General features: G+C 44.3%; 1 protein-coding gene across 2 annotated transcripts in view; it reads left to right on the plus strand.

The window, feature by feature from the left end:
- Positions 1 to 17166, plus strand: part of RPAP1 (RNA polymerase II associated protein 1) — a 53892-nt gene extending 36726 nt beyond the window's left edge. The window contains exons 17-26 of one of the 2 annotated variants that reach the window (XR_008444829.1): positions 1434 to 1635; positions 4269 to 4378; positions 5224 to 5419; positions 6605 to 6754; positions 7252 to 7394; positions 9007 to 9811; positions 11698 to 11874; positions 12286 to 12342; positions 13230 to 13677; positions 16685 to 17166. Coding sequence is in view for 1 of the 2 variants with exons in the window: in XM_054027280.1 (XP_053883255.1) it covers positions 1434 to 1635; positions 4269 to 4378; positions 5224 to 5419; positions 6605 to 6754; positions 7252 to 7394; positions 9007 to 9811; positions 11698 to 11874; positions 12286 to 12342; positions 13230 to 13388 (1999 nt within the window). In the remaining variant the exon portion in view is untranslated. Of the gene's footprint in view, positions 1 to 1433; positions 1636 to 4268; positions 4379 to 5223; positions 5420 to 6604; positions 6755 to 7251; positions 7395 to 9006; positions 9812 to 11697; positions 11875 to 12285; positions 12343 to 13229; positions 16139 to 16684 lie in introns of those variants that run through there. The other variant, XM_054027280.1, reaches the window with a different exon arrangement.
- The last annotated feature ends 619 nt before the right edge of the window (positions 17167 to 17785 follow it).

Genomic DNA, 17785 nt, shown 5'->3' on the forward strand with positions numbered 1-17785 from the left:
CCCATAGTGGTGCTGGTCAGCTGTAGTTTAAAAAGTAATACCTGAGGACTGGTGAGGGGAAGTGGGCATCATTAATAAAGCAGCGTTTGGTCCTCCATAAAATGCCACTCAAATAAACCTATTCCATGGTGGTTTTATTTTTAATGAAAAGCAAGATTTATGCCTCTTTTGGATTCCCTTTGACTGCTCCCTGTAAGGGTTGGAGATTCAGCTGCAACAGCTTTCATTAGTGTATGTGAGAACCAGGCACTTGATGAGCAGTAACAAAGTGAAACTGACCTGCCTCATTTTATTGTCCAAACCCGTGGCTCTCAACGTATTTACCATTGTGGGCTGCATCCAATATAATCTCTATGGCCCTGAGGATGTCAAGTGGCCCGCGGGCCGCAGGTTGAACATCACTGATCCAAACTGAGTGAGGTGCAGAAAGTGAATGGTGGAAAGCAAATTAGATTTTAGAAATTCCTTCACCTTTCAGAATCTCTGAGTGAAAGAGATATGTGAGGAAAAGGTATATGAATTTTAACTTGACAATGACATGAGTATTCTCGTTTGCAAATTCCATAGGGATAAGACACCTCACTTCAAGACCATATCAAAGTTCCTCAGGGGGAATGAGCTAAACCTTTTACTACATTCCTCACCACTGCTACTCATCTGCTTCCTGCCCGTCCCAGTTTTTTGCCATGAGGATTGTTCCATGAGCTGGCAATGCATTCTGCCATTCTTCTGTGTGTATTCGCCACAGCTCTCCCTTATTTTACTGAATATCAGGCTATTACTGTCTGTCTCCTTCCTCTTTATTTCTATGAGGATGAGTGGGAGTAAATAGCTAAATCTCATAGTGGGGGGAAAAAAATTAATAATGGGTTCCCCCAGGGAATCAATATTGAGTCCAGTGTCTTAATATTTATTGCTGCTGTAGAGGAAGAGTAGACAGCGAAGCAGTAGAACTTCCTGAAGATGGTTGGTTGAAAGAGAGCAAGGAGCTCCAGAGTCATCTATCCAAATTGGGTGATTGGGTCAGCAGGGCAGATAAATTTAAAGTAGATGAGTAGAAGGGAATGCAGGTAGGGTCAGTAGGATTGGGTGAGAATATTAACACATACTGGTACGTTCTGAATTAGCTGGAGGCCCCTTAAGGGAGATCTGAAGTTGTTACAGATCATTCCACAAAGGCATCTGCTCAAGGCATACCAGCAGTTTACTAGCAGCTTTTTAAGAGGCAGACACACATAATGCTGGCATAGTGTACATCCATGAGGCAGATTGGGCAGGTTTGTGGTGGCTCTGAGCTGGTACCTTTCCCTAGTGTCTGCCAGTCTTTAAGACTGCACATAACTGGAAAGCCTGTTTTTAGCTGTGATGGTTCAAGGATAAGATTCTTGCTGAGAAATTCCCCCTTGCCATGTCATCCTTCTGTTACGTTGCAGCAGTGGTCCAGGAGATGGAGAGCAGATTCCTCCTCCACCAGTCACCTGGAATCAGGTGTCAGGCCTGAGACCCTTCCTGGAGACCAATCTGAGGAGGTCTGTCCAGGAAATATCCCGACTCGAAACCTGGCAAGCTCTCCAGCCTCTTACAACAACATACATCATCTACTTGGGGGTTTACTACAGCATTTGCAGCCAACAGGTAAGGCCTGTTACAGAGCCAGGACATCCTTCCATGTTACCTGCCTGTGTGTTTTCTTCCTAACTCCTGAATTCCAAGCAAGGCTTGACATGAGAGCAAGTTAGAAGGAAATGTAGCTGACAGCATGTTGAGGATTATACACTGATCGCCAGTCCTTAAATCCAGGTTGGCCAGCCTTTAAACTGCAGGCAACCATTGGCTGAACTGCCAATGTCCTTCACATTCAGCAGTGCCCACAATCCTGTTTTCCCTGTGACTGAGTGTCATCCCATCAGTATTTGGAGTATAGGAACAATGAAAATGAGTGTATTTGCTGCCCAAAGGGCATTTGAGGTAAAGTTCTGTAAAGACAGGGAGAGAAACCCAATAACTGGCATGGTATATGACCATCTTTAAAGTGAATTTTCTGAAATGTGTCAAGCCTCAAAATACATCAGCCTGACATCTTACATTTATTCACAGAAAAAGTATCAGAGAGGCAACCACAGTGTAAGCATCCTCTGCACTGTCCCGCCAAAAGGCCTCAACCCTGACCTGGAAGAAATATCTCTTAAGGGTGTGGGATAATTTGGTATCTCTGGCCAGTCAGTCTTTGATGCCCCCTCCGAGAGTGCCCAAAACATGTGCACTGTAGTGCCAGTTCAAGTGGTGTGGAGACTTATCCACTAGGAAGTGGATGGAGACCTTTGAAGCTCACTTCAGATAGGCCACCAAATAGCCAAAAGATGCTAATGACTTTCAGCTGCTACAAACTTGGGGCTGGATTTGAACTGGTGGCATTAGTGTTTGACATCTCTAGCACTCATTGTCAGACATTTATGCTGTCCAGTCCTGGAATATTTGGAAATCATTTTTTTTAGAACTTTGAATTCTAATTCTAGAATGTTTTTTTCCTTTAGAAAGAAAGAAAATTGTGTGTAAGACTCTGCCGGCACAAAGATTATTTACCCCCAATAATGTTCTTGTGGTTACATGAGGTGAAAAAATATGCAAGACATTAATTGGCTGGTCCGAAAATCTGTCTGTTATTGTCACAGTTCACGGCAATTGCACCTTTATTTTCCCCTTCTGTGGTGTAGCAAGGGCATCTCATCTAGCTCCCCAGACGTTGCCTCTCTTGGAGGGAGACATGTCTCTTCCTCCCTTCTGACCAGGGTATTTCCAGGCTGCACAGTCCCCTGACTATACTATGATATCCCCCACAAAAGACAGGCTGCCTATGCAGACTTCTTTTGCCTTCTCTTTAGAGACAGTAGACAGTGTAATTGCTAGTTATCAATTACCACACAGGCTCTGTATAAGCAAGCACATTTTACTCTTAAGGTAAAAGCATTACAGAGAAAACATACAGAAAACAATAAAAGAACCTATACGCATGGCTAACAAGCTTACCAGAGATCACTCCAACAACAAGGCCTCTGACAGGTCAACAATGCTTCAAACCCCCGTGCAGGAGTTTTCCTGTAGCTTCAAGTTCATAAGACCCTTTGCTCAGAATAAGAACCCTCGTGACTCTGAGAGTTACTCAGTTATCTGGTTTGGGCCTTTGAAGGGACCATGAATAGGTAATCAGCTAAACAATGGTTTTCTGCTCAAGGTGCAGCTTCAAAAGGATGGATTTCAAGGTGGATCGTTTGCATTCCCCTGACCCCAAGTGTTTTCTAGGCAATCCACTTCACGCGTATTGTCCCCAAAAGTCCTTCGAAGTCCCCAGTACTTCCCAGAAATTGCATGAATCCTGTGTTCCTCCTTAAGAAGTTCTATATAGTCCACATTAGTACAAAAATATTTGCATTTTTAATACAATGGACTCTTCAAATACTTAATTCCATAAGGTTTGTCTGGGATATTGAAGGATATTGTCATATCTGTCTCAGTAGCAATCATACAGTGGTGACTATCATGGCTTCCTTGTGCCATGCCCATTAGAAGGCGCAGAACTGAGGTGTGCATCTCCACTTCACTGAATAATCAGCTGAAGTCTCTTTCTTGAGAGGGATTTAGTTTGTTCTTTGTGGGGTGACTGCATTCTGGTGAGGTGAAGGAGATGCAAAATTCTCTGCAATGCTTCTTTAATCTCAAGTGTTCCTTATTGAGGGCAGGAGAAATGGAAAGGTCCCCTAAAGGCCCTGCATTGGGAGTGTAAAATGTTGTCATGTGTATTGCTCATCTAGGATGATGTTTGGCCATACTGGGAACTATTCAGCCTCCGTGGCTAAACTGATCTCCTTGTGTGCTGCTGATTCTCTTGAAGTCTTTGATAACACTGCACTAGAGCTACCCACCTTTAAATAGCAAGGCAGTTACATTAGCTCTTGTGTTGTATTGCAGTCCTTCAGTCCTGAAACAGACCACATAATTTTGTATCTGTGTGTTTAATGGAAAGGTCAGCACGTTGGGGTCTCATTGGTGTAGTGGGAGGCTTATCCACCTGTAGCAACTTACTGTAACCCATGGTATCATCGCTAAGCAAAAATCTGTGTGTATAGGGCAAAGAGCTATTTTAAACAAAAGCGGGGGGGGGGGGGGGGGGGGGGGGAGGGAGATAAATCTAGCTGTCTCTTCCCCAAGAATAGTTTGTTCACATCATTAGAATGTCTTCAGACATGCCTTTTTTTCAATGATTTATGCAGCCATCACTAAATCCAGTTGACTGCCTGGAGGAAGTGGAGCGTTTGACATCTGAGGTTCTGCTGCCTCTCCTCAGCCAGCCTGCCATGCACAGAATGTGGGATCTGCTCAGGTAAAACCACTCCAAGCCAGACTGCTGCTACAGCTTGAGAAGTTAGGTGCAATCCCATTTCTAACCTGTTTGAGCAGCAGTGCAGGGAGAGGCGCAGTTGTGTGACTGAGAACATTTCTTATAAAAATAAAGAAACCCCCTAGCATGTGCCTTGAATATGTGAAAAATGTAGTTTTAAGAGCGTTACAAATTCCTACTCTGCTGAAAGTGCTGAGCTTAGCAATTCTGTGTCATGAATGTGCCCTTGTGATCCATCAGTTTGGAAGGTGGGTGATGTGCAAACAGCCTTCTTAAACAAAATTCTACAGATGAAGATTTATTTTAAAGGGATGAGAGAATGCCGAAGCGCTCACTTCTCGCACACCAGAGATGTGTGAGGAGGCACTCTGAAAAATCCAGCATATTTTCCAATTCTTGTGTTCTAGGTAGGGGCTGGCTTCCTCAGTCTTTGTGGGTAGGATTTTTTTTGACAATTTGGGTCACGCTTACCTCTGGAAAAATGTTAGTCTTTTTGGGTATCTATGGCTAGTAGTTCTGAATGCACAACATAAGAGATGGGGTTTTGTGCTCCGTGTTCCTGGACTCTGTGAACAGTTCAGCAAAAGATTGGAATCCATTAGAACCAACATGTTACATTATTTGGTATTGCAGTACTGCCTAACAGCGCCAATTAATGCCCCATATTGCTGGGTATTGTACATGCACGCAATCCCTCGGATACTCCATTTGGCTACAGTTTATTGTATGGGTGTTTCTGAGATGTGGGATTCTATCTGCAACTTACTACCAAAGCTGTCAGTGAAATGAGTGCCCATGACCTGATCTCCATGTCTCTCTTCACACAGGCCGTGCTCTGCTCTATGCAATCCCCTGTCCTGTTCCCCAGCACCAGAGTCTGTCCCCAGCATTGTGTCTTTGAGTTGCACTGGAGGGAAATCGCAGATGAGTTTAGTTGGCTCCAAGTCACCCTTCCCCTTCCTCACTGCCCTCCTCTTCCTCATCAACAACGTCACCCATATCCATAAAGGGCTGGTCAGCAAGGTGAGTGTTGGCTTCTGGCTATGAATGCTGCATGAGTGACAGCCCAGCAAGGGGGTAGGAACTGCACACATGATTCAAAGGTAATACTGTAGGGTAACTTATGCAGAACAATAGTTTCTTTTTGCTGAAGAGAAAACAAAGTAGTTGGTGGCAAGGAGTCTCCTCTCTATTCAGATCCTGTGAGATGACACCTCAAATAGCGTGTTCAGTTGTGGGATACTCAGTACCCGAAGGACTTAGAGATGCTGGAAATAACTTAGCGAAAAAATGATCACAGTGCTCAAAGGACTGATTTATAGGAAAAGATCAGAACAGATAAACATTTATAGTTCAGCTAAGTGATGGCTAAGGTGCAGGATATACCTGAATATTTGAATAATCTAAACACCGTGGAGTAGGGGTAGAGAATAATTGTTTAGGGTTGTCAAAGGAGATATAACTGGAATAAGGGAAGAAATTAAAGAAAGAGACACTTAGGTTTTCTTGATACCCATCCTTTCTTCCAGCTGAGCCACTACATTGTGGAATAATCTCCTTAAAGAAGCAGAAGATCATGGCCAGAGACATCTAAAAGTAGCCTAAAGCACTGGAGAATATATTGTGTTGAGATTTACTCTATATTAGCTCCCTGGGGATGAACTGTGTGACCTAATAGGTTTCTTCTAACTCTGATTTCTGTGAATGAAAAAATAGTGGCAGTGAGTAAATTCAAATGCATGTGAACCGGCGATGACAGAAATCCCCCAAACCATACTCTACTTTGCTGGAGAGAAAATGATGGTACAGGCCCACCTCAAATCTGCTTTCTGGTCTTCTGCTAAAGTGACTTTGCAGCTGCATCCTCCTAATATAACAACAGAAGCTATGTAAACCATTGTGCTGATTTTCCCCATGTGCCTTCTTTTGAAGCACTGTGGGATCTGGTACAGATGATTCTGATGTTCATACAAGGAGGCTTGGTTGTGATTGGATGTATGCAAGGTAAAGAAGTCAGAAGACTGGGAATCTCTGAAGTAGAGCCTCTTACTGCAGTGGAGAGGAGGGAGGTTTCATCAGGTCATCTGAGTGCATATGAATACCCCTACGGCTATTCTCTGTGGGGGATGAAGGGACAGATACGGGAGAGGATTCTCTCCCTGAATGGGGTGTGGTTGATGGTATTTGCCTCCATTTCTGGTTCTACAGTACACCTCTGTGCTAGACTTCAAAGGTCTGAAGGACTACCTGCTCCAGAGCTGGCCCACCGGACCTCCCTCCATAACCCCTTCATCTGCCTGGATCCTGCGGCATGAATACCATCTGCAATACTTTGTGCTAGCATTGGCTCAGAAAATGGTAACCCCCCCAGCACCTTAATCATTCTTACCCCGACAACTAGCCTCACCCTTGGCTCCCTTACCAGCTAACATATCAGGCAGGCAACTAATTCTTGAATCAGCTGGTCTTTGTCTTGCCTCTGACGGCCCAACTCACCTACTAGCCAAAACTATCATAATTTTACAGTTACTTATACAGAGCCTTAGATCCCAAATCACTTTGCAGACTGTAACTGCAGGAATCCTTTCAGCCACTATTGAAAGTCAGCTGCCTCTGGACTTGAACACAGAGGCTGTTTTATTAATGTACAGAAACACTACCTAAAGGCCTAAGACAAAAAGGGAAGGAAAACTATCTCCATATGAAAACTGGCTGTTCCCGTGCTCTGACTCAACATCTAACTGATGTTCCACTGATGCCCCCAGGCCAGCTAACTGCCCCTCTGACTTATTGTAACTGCCTCCTTGAGACACGCTGCAATGTTTTCATCTGTTGGGTTTTTGTTTCCTGTGCAGGCAGGCATTTGTCCGGATTACGCTCAGCACGCCTCGCTCCATCACTGTGTTGCCATGACATTGTTAAGCCGTCTGTTGCCAGGGAGTGAGCATCTGGCTCATGAGCTCCTTTTGGGTCTCGCCTTTAATCCAGAATTCATTCCGTAAGCTTTGCATTTTTTTCCCCTTAAGAACCTCATTCCGTGCCTGTAGTTGGGATGTGGGAAATCTCTTGGAAAAGAAGGGAAAAAATGGATTCTTACATTCGATCGTAGTTATAATTTTCTCGTTTATGGGTGTGACTACACTGCAATTAAAAACCCACAGCCCGTGCCAGCTGACTCCGGCTATGGGGCTGTTGAATTGCAGTGTACACATTCAGGCTTGGGCTGGCACCCAACCTCTAGGTGGGAAGGTCCCGGAGCTTGGGCTACAGCCCAAGCCCAAACGTCTACTCCGTAGTTAAACAGCCTTAGCCTGAGCCCCACGAGCCCAAGTCAGCTGGAAGGAAGTAGCCCCGGATGTCTAATTGCAGTGTAGACATGTATGGCCTGAGTGAAGACAGACACCGTTGTGCATTCCTCTGCAATGGGACCTGTTGGTGAAGGCTGGAGGCATGACTTTCAGGTTTCTCTCCAGCACACTGGTAATGAGAGAGACACGACGGTTTGCTTTCCCCCTCTTCTTAGTGGCAGGTGTCCTTCCATCCCCATCTAGTGGTCTCACCTTCCTGATAGCAGCGAAGCACCAATGCTGAGTCAAGATTTGGTAAGATCTGTGAAGCAGATGGAAATCTTGCCCACTACTGTTCTCTGCCCCCCATTGAAAGACCTTTCTAAATCTCCCTTTCACCCTTAACGTTTAGCTACCTGCACAGTTTGCTCCAGTGTGGTAAAGCTGAAGGTTTAAGCGGTAACCACAGATATTTTCTACCTCAAACTAGTGGAGACTGAGCGTGTCAGATGTGAGGCTTTCAGTGTTTGGCAATGGGGATAGTTGGGCCGTGTATTGCTTCTGAGTGTCTCCTTGTAGCTTGCCGTGGAGCAATGGAACATCCCTGGAAGAGGCTGGATGAACCCACTTTAAAAATACTTCGGACTTCTCCAATTCTTTTCGTGTTCAAAGCGCTTTACAAACATGATCTAATCCTCCACAACAGCCTTCCCAGTAGTCTCCATCTAACAGTTAAGGAAGCTGTAGTTGGAATCAGTAACTGAACTGAGATTAGATCTTGGGGGGGTTGATTTCTCTGTCCTGTAGTCTAAGCACTAAACCATATCTCTCTCTCAATCCCTTATCAAAGCCAGCTGCAAAACCAGCAGAGTGAGTATTGCCCTGTCAATGCAAATGGGGCTCCTGCAGTGTGTATTTTCTCACATCAGTGCCCTGACAGCACTGCGGAGCCAAGCTTGTTATCTACCTAGACAGATAACACCTGCTGGCACTTCATCCGGCACTGCGAGTTTCCAAAGATCATTGCTTCCCTTAAGAGTAGCAAGAACTCTACCGGTGTGTGTGTTTCTTTTTGGCAATGGGCTGTGCTCTTGCCAGCTGAGAGCATGTGATCTTCCTCACAGCAGTGACCTGCCAATGGCATCTGGAATGCCAGAAGTGTCATGTCATGCTAGCTGGGAGCCATAGATGGGTTCAGTGATGCTGGGTACTCCATTGTTCCTGACTTTGGAAAGGAAATATAGAGGCGCACAGTCTGATTTTTGTTTGTGCACGAGCAGGGGTTAAGTACCAATATTTGTTATGTTTGTCTTTATTTTACAGAGAAGGGAAAACTGGAGGGCCAGAAGCAGCTGATTTCTCTGATATCCTACATCTGGGCACGAGCACAAAGCTGGCACAGCCTGGCTCAGTGGCCGCAGGTTTCCCCAAACCCCGCCGCGGTGTGTTGCTGGGAGAATCATACCAGCATCTCCCTTTCATTCGTGCCTGTTACCTCTCTCAGTTTGTTCACTTGGAGCCTGCTCTTGCTCGTTCCCAGGTAGCCTACCAAGGACGAACTTACCTGGTCCAATCATTGCTGCTTCCTGAAGTCAAAGGGCCCATCCTACCTTCTGACTGGCCATTCCTTCCTCTTATCAGCCTCTACAACAAAGTGACCAGTGCAGAGACACGGGGGGCTGTACTGAACACTCTTCCACCTGATCTAGTGAACACTGTGACCCGGAACCTGCAGTGGGTCCTGCTCCTGGAAACGTGGCGTGCCAGAGTACTTCAGAACATCCCAGCTGCTGCCAAACTGGCACGGCTTATGTGTGTGTTCCTCACAGGCGGTGACCTGTTCCTGGAAGGACCTGTTCATTGCTACACAGCTGCCCTTCTTGCTCTCTATTGCCAACCCAAAGTCCTGGACTCCCTGGAATTGGATGCCCCTCTCCCTGGCTTGGCATCATTCCATGACGTCTATATAAGTGTTCTGGAGCAGTTTGAAGGAGTCTCCTTCGGTGACCCCCTTTTTGGAGCCTTTGTTCTCCTTCCTTTGCAGAGGCGGTTCAGCATTCAGCTGCGGCTGGCAGTTTTTGGGGAGCATGTGAGCACCTTGAGAGCCCTGGGAGTGCCACTCAAACAGGTAACCTCTAGGCACACTACTTGGCAGTCACTTTATTCCCAAAACTGGGATGTTGTCACTGTCATTATTCTTCCCTTTCTGCATTGGGCATTCTAGCTGTCTCTTTCCTGTGGGGCAGTTGTACTTTCTTAGTTGGCAAGTTCTTTGTTCCTGCTGAAGAAATCCAATATGTAGAACATTAAATGTTACGTGGACTGAAGGTGATATTCCGTCAGTTCAGGGCTATTGTAGCAGTTGCCGGTAGTGCCTGCTGTAGTCAAGGTCCTCGGTACTCTCTGCCAAACTGAACTGAACCTCAAGGTGGATGGAGGGGTGGTTCCTGGATTCTGTGGCACTCTGTTGCTGGAGTGCTGGGAATTCTGCAGCAGCTTCAGTTAAATAACCAAATCAGAGGTTTGTACTGAATTCAGTGGGAAACCTGCATAGAAGGTTGTATTAATTAATACAATAAAACCTGTATTAGTTTCAGTGTATTTTACACTCTCCCCATATCTTCGGTATATTATATGCCAAAGATTTTTTTTTTATTGACAACTCCGCTTCTATGATTAAGTTTATTGAGGGCTGCTGGAGGTTTTAGTCACTAGGTAGGGATCATTTGGGGCTTACAGCAATGGGCAGGAGCTGGAAAGGTGTTAGGATTGTGGCCTGAGCTCACACGCTGGTTCTTTTTAATAAAATGATTAGGAGTACAATAGCAACATGTTGGCATTTAAGTTGTTGTCCCTTTTAAATGGAGGCTTTAATTTTGGAGCACACTGCTTTGGTCTGGCGTGGATTCCACAGCCACAAAACTATGGAATACAGGGGCTTCTGACTAGCAAAGGTTACAGAAAAAATTCAATTCTGATCCCTTGTTTTCACATGCTCATGCTTTTATGGAGCATTAAATATTTAGGTTGATATTTTCCATGCTTTGTCACTGCTCGAAAATTAATTTTGTTTTGGAAAGTTTGAACAAAATCCCTCCTTTTTTTAAGTTATAGGAGAGGTGGTGGAAAAATTCCAATGACACTGTTGCTACAACAAAGACTGAAGCTTGAAACTTGGCACGGACATCCTTTTGTCAGTGAGGACTGTTGCCTTTACTTGATTTTAAAAAGTAATTGGAATTGATTTAACAGAGATGATCCTCCTAACATTGCATACTTGAGGAAAATCAGCTGAAAATTATATTTTCGAAGAGCCTAGGAAGTTAGGTCAAAAAGCTTTGTTAATGCTTTTTTAAGGTGGACAGTTAAGTCAGGAAATGCAAAGGTGAAGCTTCCAACAGTAGTGTAGACTCTTCCCCATTGTCTGCTTGCCCCTTTCTGGTTAGATGCATATATCAATGTATTAATCTCACTGTCACATTAGCGGGATGCAGTGATGCTAGAGTGACTCTCCTTCATAACTTGAATGTGCTTCACCTGCCAGCTCCTCACTGTTTCATTCACTACCTACAAGCATAAAGGCAACCAAAATTTTGTATCCAATAGAATGTTCTTCAGTCTAGCAGACAAAGGTATAACATGATCCAATAGCTAGAACTTGAAGCTAATCAATTCAGGCTGGCTATAAAGGATACATTTTTAACAGTGAAGGTAATTAACCATTGCAACAACTGGAATTGTGCTGGATTCTCCATCCCTGGCAATTTTTAAATCAAGACTGGATGTTTTTCTAAAAGATCTGCTCTAGGAATTATTTTGGGGAAGTTCTATAGCCCATTTTAGACACAAGGTCCAACTAAATGATCACAATGGCCCTTTCTCTTCTTGGAATCTGACTGTTTTGTCTGTAAGCAGAGGAGGTATTTGAGGACGCTCTGCAGAGGAGCTTGTCCTGTCGGTCCGTGACACAAACCCTTCGGGAAGGGTGATGGTGTTGTTTTGGCTTTATTGCAGTTTCCTGTGCCGCTGGAGCGATACACCTTGCCTCCCGAGGACAACCTGAACCTCTTGAGACTGTATTTCCAAACACTGGTCACTGGTGCGCTGCGTCATACCTGGTGCCCTGTTCTTTATGCTGTGGCTGTGGCTCATGTGAATAGCTTCATTTTCTCTCAGGATAGCACAACACAGGTATGTCATGGATAATCTTGGGGTTCAGCTACCGGGCTAGGAGTTGTGCAGTCCATGCTCCTGGTCCCTTGCTCTATGCACTAGATTGCTCCTCTCCAACTCTCAGGCCTCATGCATTATAAAATGAAATACCAAGAGGCAAGAGTAGAGTTTCAGCTGTGGCAATTTGAGAGCAACCCTATTGACCCCACTGCCTCCAAAATCTTCCTAGCTTGGGGAAGAAGGGGTGGGGTGGGTTGGGGGTGGGGTCACAGCTACTGCATATTCAGCTGTTCTGTTCTAGAACAAATTGTTGTCTGATGCAGCATAGCAATAGGCAGAACTCCCTCAGGAGTGCTGCACCGTCTGAAGGAAAAATCTGAACACATCAGGCTTTGCTGCGTTGAGCTGAGATCTCTGTTTTGCTCCCAGGAGGCTGATACTGCTCGGAAAAGCATGCTGCGGAAGACCTGGCTGTTGGTGGATGAGGTAGGCTCCTCGGCACCCAACTGTTGTACTCAGAGCAGAATTATACTGGTGTTGAATCAACATAGATTCAGCTTTAGCTATTGGACTCCCCATTTATCCACCCTTGGTAGATTAAATATGAGTCACTGCTGTCTTGAGCAAGTGAAAATTTAGTGACAGGATTTTGGCTTCTAATGCCTAAACCTGAGCTCTGACAGCACTATACTGACCCCCCTACAAATGAATGAACGGCATAGCTGCCTTTTGGGAGTGAGATGGGTTTCCTTTTCCCTCGTTCCATGAAACTGGCTTGAGCACTGTTCTATCTGGATACCTCGAGATCTGGGGGGAGGTTCCATTCTAGCTCAGCCACGAGCAGGGGGCCAGCATGGGTTTCGTAGCCCACTCTCCTCTGCTAATCTTCTAAACTAGACTTTAAAAAAAAAAAAAAAAAAGTATAAAATAAGTTCACATGTTCTTCCCCCTTACCAGAAGTCATCTTTTCAAAGAAACAAAACCTCTTCTTTCTCAACCTGACTTGTCATGAAGCACCTTGCCAGTTTGTGGTGCTATATTTTTTATTACACAAATGATAAATATATACATTGTTAGTACCCATTGTCTAAGGTGGGCTCCCTGCGTCTCAGTCAGACCCCATCTCTGAGTGCTGACGAGAGCAAGGACGTGGGGTGGGCATGGTGGTTGTATGCAAATGGGGTAACTTCAGGCAAATAGAGCATAGAAGAAGGAAGTGAATCTTCCTCAGAGAGAGCTAACACCCCACAGATTTTTCTCTTGTGTTGGGTGTGGGGTAGTAGTTACATCTGGGCTTCTAGCTGTGGTGAGTGGGTAGAATTTTAGATTCTCACTTGCTCCTACCACACTTAATGGCTGCTTTTTTTCTTCAGGTATTGAAAAAGCATCTTCTCTACTACAAAGTGCCCAACCCAGAGAGCCCGATGGGCGTTGACCTTTATGAGCAGCTCCCTCCCATTCGACTGAAGTACCTGCAAATGGTGACCAAGAAAGAGCCCAAGGAGAACATGCAGATGTCAGACCCAGAGTGAAGCACCTCAGCTACAGAAGGACTGAGGGCCAGGAAAGGTCATTTTAGACAAGCTGATGAAAAAATTTAAGTGAACTCCATGGGTGCAGTGTTGCCTGGCATCCTGGCCATATTGGCAAAGGGAAAGGCAAATAAACCCCTTCAGCACTGTGGCACATCACATGGCTTCTAAGGATGTGGTTGACCTGCACGTAGCCTAGGTATGTCTAGTGCTGGAACATCCTTTTGGATTCTGACTTGCTGCTTCTTGGGGCTGGAGAGTGCGAACAAACATGCCTGTGAAGTGGAATGTGAGTGCAGACTGAATTAATAAACTAAATCAGGTGAAATAAAGTTCAGTCCTTTCTGATGGAAGTCTCATTTTCTTAATGTGATTTCCATGGCCAGCCCCACTTTCTGAGCGCTAGCCTCTCCCTCGCTTTTCTGGATCCTGAGCTTTGCAGGGTTTTTTCTATTCACTGGCATTGTGAGGGAAGGAAGAAGCTGGTTCTGGTGAAGTGTCCTTTTCTCCAGCAGTCTCTCTCAGAAAGTGCTGCGTGCACTCAGTTAGCCACCCAGTTGTACTGTGTCAAACCTCGAAGGAAGCTATGCTAGAAACCTGGGCTCTGCGCAGATTCTCCCATGGCGCTCTCTTGTATGGGCTGAGAGATGCTTTTTCTCCCCTTATTTTTTAATCTTACTAGATTTAACAAAATTATCTCTCTGCAGGACAGGATGTTTAGCAGCTTCTACCACTCCCCATAAGAAAAAATAAGTATCTGATTGTTTGACTAGAATGCACATTGATTGTCTTTTGGTGAAAGGCTTAAAGTGGAAGTTACTAGGCTAAAGGATCAGTATGTTTAATAATAAAACTCCCAACCCTTGACTAGCCTCCCTGTCCTAATCCTATATTTTAACCTTAGCTACCAGGGCTAGCAGTGTCGTGACAAAAATAACGGAGCCCATTGCCAGGCACAGCACTTACTACCATGAGCAGTCACACTGGAGCCCATGCCTACTGCTCTGAACAATCCACTCCCTTGCAGGCAACTAACTCGTTTTGTGTAGGCCACTGAGCTGCTGTGAGATGGTAATGACTTTGTAACTTGCTGCCAGCCTGGACTGAATTTGAACTAGTGACCTATGCGTGAAAGGTTGTACACCTCTCTTCCCAGTCCCAACTCCCCAGAAGGGTAAAAATCTCAGATTCTCCTGCAGCAGTTTTCCCCTCTTTTATTTCAAGCAGGATCTGGGCAGTGCTAGTGTTTCTTTTTTAATCCTTTCTCTATTCTTATCCTTTTTCGGTTGCAGTTTCTGATCAGAGGTCTTTCACAGCTGAAAATCAATAGCTTATAAAGCCAGACATGCAAGAAGTAGCCAGTATTGTTATTTTTTCTTTTAAAGGTGCTAGCTATGATAAAACTTTTACTGAAACCTTTTCCACTTTAAAAAAACAACGCGGAGTCCTTGTGGCACCTTAGAGACTAACACATTTATTTGGCATAAGCTTTCGTGGGCTATAACCCACTTTATCAGATGCATAGAGTTGAAAATAGAGTAAGCAGGTATAAATATACAGCACATGAAAAGATGGGAGTTGCCTTACCAAGTGAGGGGTCAGTGCTAACGAGGCCAATTCAGTCATGGTGAATGTGGCCCATTCCCAACAGTTGACAAGAAGGTGTGAGCATCAACAGGGAAAACAATTTTTTGTAGTGACCCAGCCACTCCCAGTCTTTATTCAGGCCTAATTTGATGGTGTCAAGTTTGCAAATTAATTCCAGTTCTGCAGTTTCTCTTTGAAGTCTGTTTTTGACGTTTTTTGTTGTTGAAGAATTGCCTCTTTTCACTCTGTTATTGAGTGTCCAGGGAGATGGAAGTGCTCTTCCGTTTTTAGTGCACTAGCTTGACTTTCATGCCTTTAACAACAGGCGTTTAGGTGTTTTGAATTCAAATCATGTTTGCCCCACTGGAAGAGGTTCCCCACTTACAGTGTACAGTGAAATGATACCACTGAGGCAACATATGAATGATAGTGGAAGAGATTGGATGGCATGTATTGGTGCACTCACAAACACGCCTGAAGTCTTCCAGTGGTCCCTGTTGCAAAAAGTGGATCAGACTACTTTTTGGCTTCCTCTGCCTCCAATGGTTCCTAAAATCACCAGTGATTGCTCCCTCCCTCCCCACCCATCTTCATCTTTTTATGGGGATCTGGATTGCAAGTAGCAAGCATGAAGTGGGAAACAGCAGATGGCTTTAGAGGCCACATTGTGTTACAGAATATGCTGACAATCTGCATCTCTACCGTAACTGTAAAAAGTTTGACCATGCCTTGGCATTGGCCGTGGCACAAATGTAACAAAACTTCACAGCTTCAATTTTATGAGGCTTTGGGTAGCTGTATTCCCTCTGCAAAGCACCAGAGGGCACTGCTTAACCTACTTCAAATCCAATCTTTCTGGGCAGCTGCATATTCTGGGTTTGGGGAAGGTGGTTTAAAATTATTTCTGCTTCTTGGGTTGCTGCAAACTTTCACTAAGTTTTCTTTAAAAGTCTTTGAAAGCTTTTGTGTTTGGTTTTAGTTTTTGAGTGGTTGCTAAGGATCAATCAATGCTTTGCCAACAGAGAGAGAGAGAACACTTCTGCAATACCCATTGGTACGGTAAATGGAAATTGAAATGTAAATTGCCATTTTAAGCAGGGACAAAATGTGCTAGTTATGGTAATCCAGTTTAATCCTCATCAAAATAACATGTTAGAGAGGGGTTTGGTTATTGTGTTGGCGTCTTTCGTTGGGTCAATATACAAAGTAAAAACAAACAAGTCAACCACTGGGCAAGGCTTGATATTTTAACTCCTACACACACTGTTGTTGCCAGAGGTTTAAAGGTGCTCCAAAAAGAGGGTAATCTTGATGCTTCTGCTTATCTATCTAAAATAAGGCTTAATTTCAGATCACATTTTTGGGGTTGAAGTCATTCTAACCCAAGCACTGTATGTTGCTTGGTAATTCTGATCAGAGGACAAAGGGAAAACTAGCGCTACCTTCTACTTCCAGGGGAGGATAAAAACACCTTCTGGCCGAGGCTGGCTGGAAGTTACTTGGGGTCGTCCCAGTGCTTATGTCTCATAAAAGCAGTCAGAGCCAATCCTGGGAGTGGTGAGGTGTGGCTCTTGATGTACACAGCAACAAAGATGGTTAAAATACCTTAAATGAAGGGGTGGGGGGAAATGAGGCTAGTGCTTATTTTTGCTTCTATATGAGATTCTAGAAAGCAGGCCTGACATTTTAAAAACTTTGTTTTCTATTAGGAAATCCTGGTTCTGGTGAGGCCAGAAGACTCATTACTGGAGAGCTAATGAAGTGATGTCAGCAGAGGAGGTAGAAAAGACAAAGTTGAGGAGCAGGGATTTTAATTAAACATGTAAAACTGGGGGCTTGGTTTTTATCGTTACCACCTATTTAGTTAAATGCTAAGCTTTTGAATAAAGGAAGAGCTTCTTAAAGATTCAGCACTTTTTAACACCTTAACTGAAGGAGCAAAGGTTCCTAAAAAACTTTCCTGAGACTTTCAATAAGTCCTAAAAAACAAAAAAAACCTGGGGAAGACGAGATTTGCTAATATTGCTAAGGTAAGAAGCACACAAAGGGTGAAGAGAGAAACAAATTTTCCAGGCTTTAATTTTTCAGCATAAAAAATGGGGAAAAATCCAGTTTTTCCAAAATTCTTTGTGGGTGACCTTTAAGAGTTTGCAGCATATACTCTGCTTTGTAACTGACCAGCTCAGCTGACTGGGGCTAAGAGACCCTCTATAACAGGTATACAGCTGTATATTGTAAAATAAACCCACAGGGCTGGTTGTGCAACCCAAGACTCAGGAGGAATTTTTGGATAGTGAACGGTGATGTTAGCATTTCTGTAAGGGTAAAAATAACCTCTCATGCATTGCGAAAAGTCTGCTTCTCTCCTCCTTTTTTTCATCATTACTCATCTCCTATCTCTGCAGCATGTGTGGCAGATGCTGACCTTCTCCACAGAGCACCCATTTCAGTCCCCCTGTAATTCCCAAGGGTAGAATCTACCTCAGTGAATCACAATCCTTCGTTTGCATGGGTGGCAGTTCCAGTGAGGTTAGAAGTGCCCATCTGAGCTGGTGGCAGGTCTATGCCACATGCCTGGACTTAGCATGGCAGAAAATCATGGAGGGTTCAAAATGTGAAAAGTCTAAAAATCAGAATTTCATTGCAAGAATTTACATATTGGGTATTATCAGTGCTTACATGACATTGTATCTAGTGACCCATATGCTGGACTGGGGCAGTTAGTTGAGAGATGCATACTGATTCTTTACAGTCACATGTCATTCCAGCTTGATAGTCTTGGACTATTTTCACATTAATATCACATGTTG

Source organism: Malaclemys terrapin, chromosome 4 (assembly GCF_027887155.1).
Source record: "Malaclemys terrapin pileata isolate rMalTer1 chromosome 4, rMalTer1.hap1, whole genome shotgun sequence".
Taxonomy (NCBI): domain Eukaryota; kingdom Metazoa; phylum Chordata; order Testudines; family Emydidae; genus Malaclemys; species Malaclemys terrapin.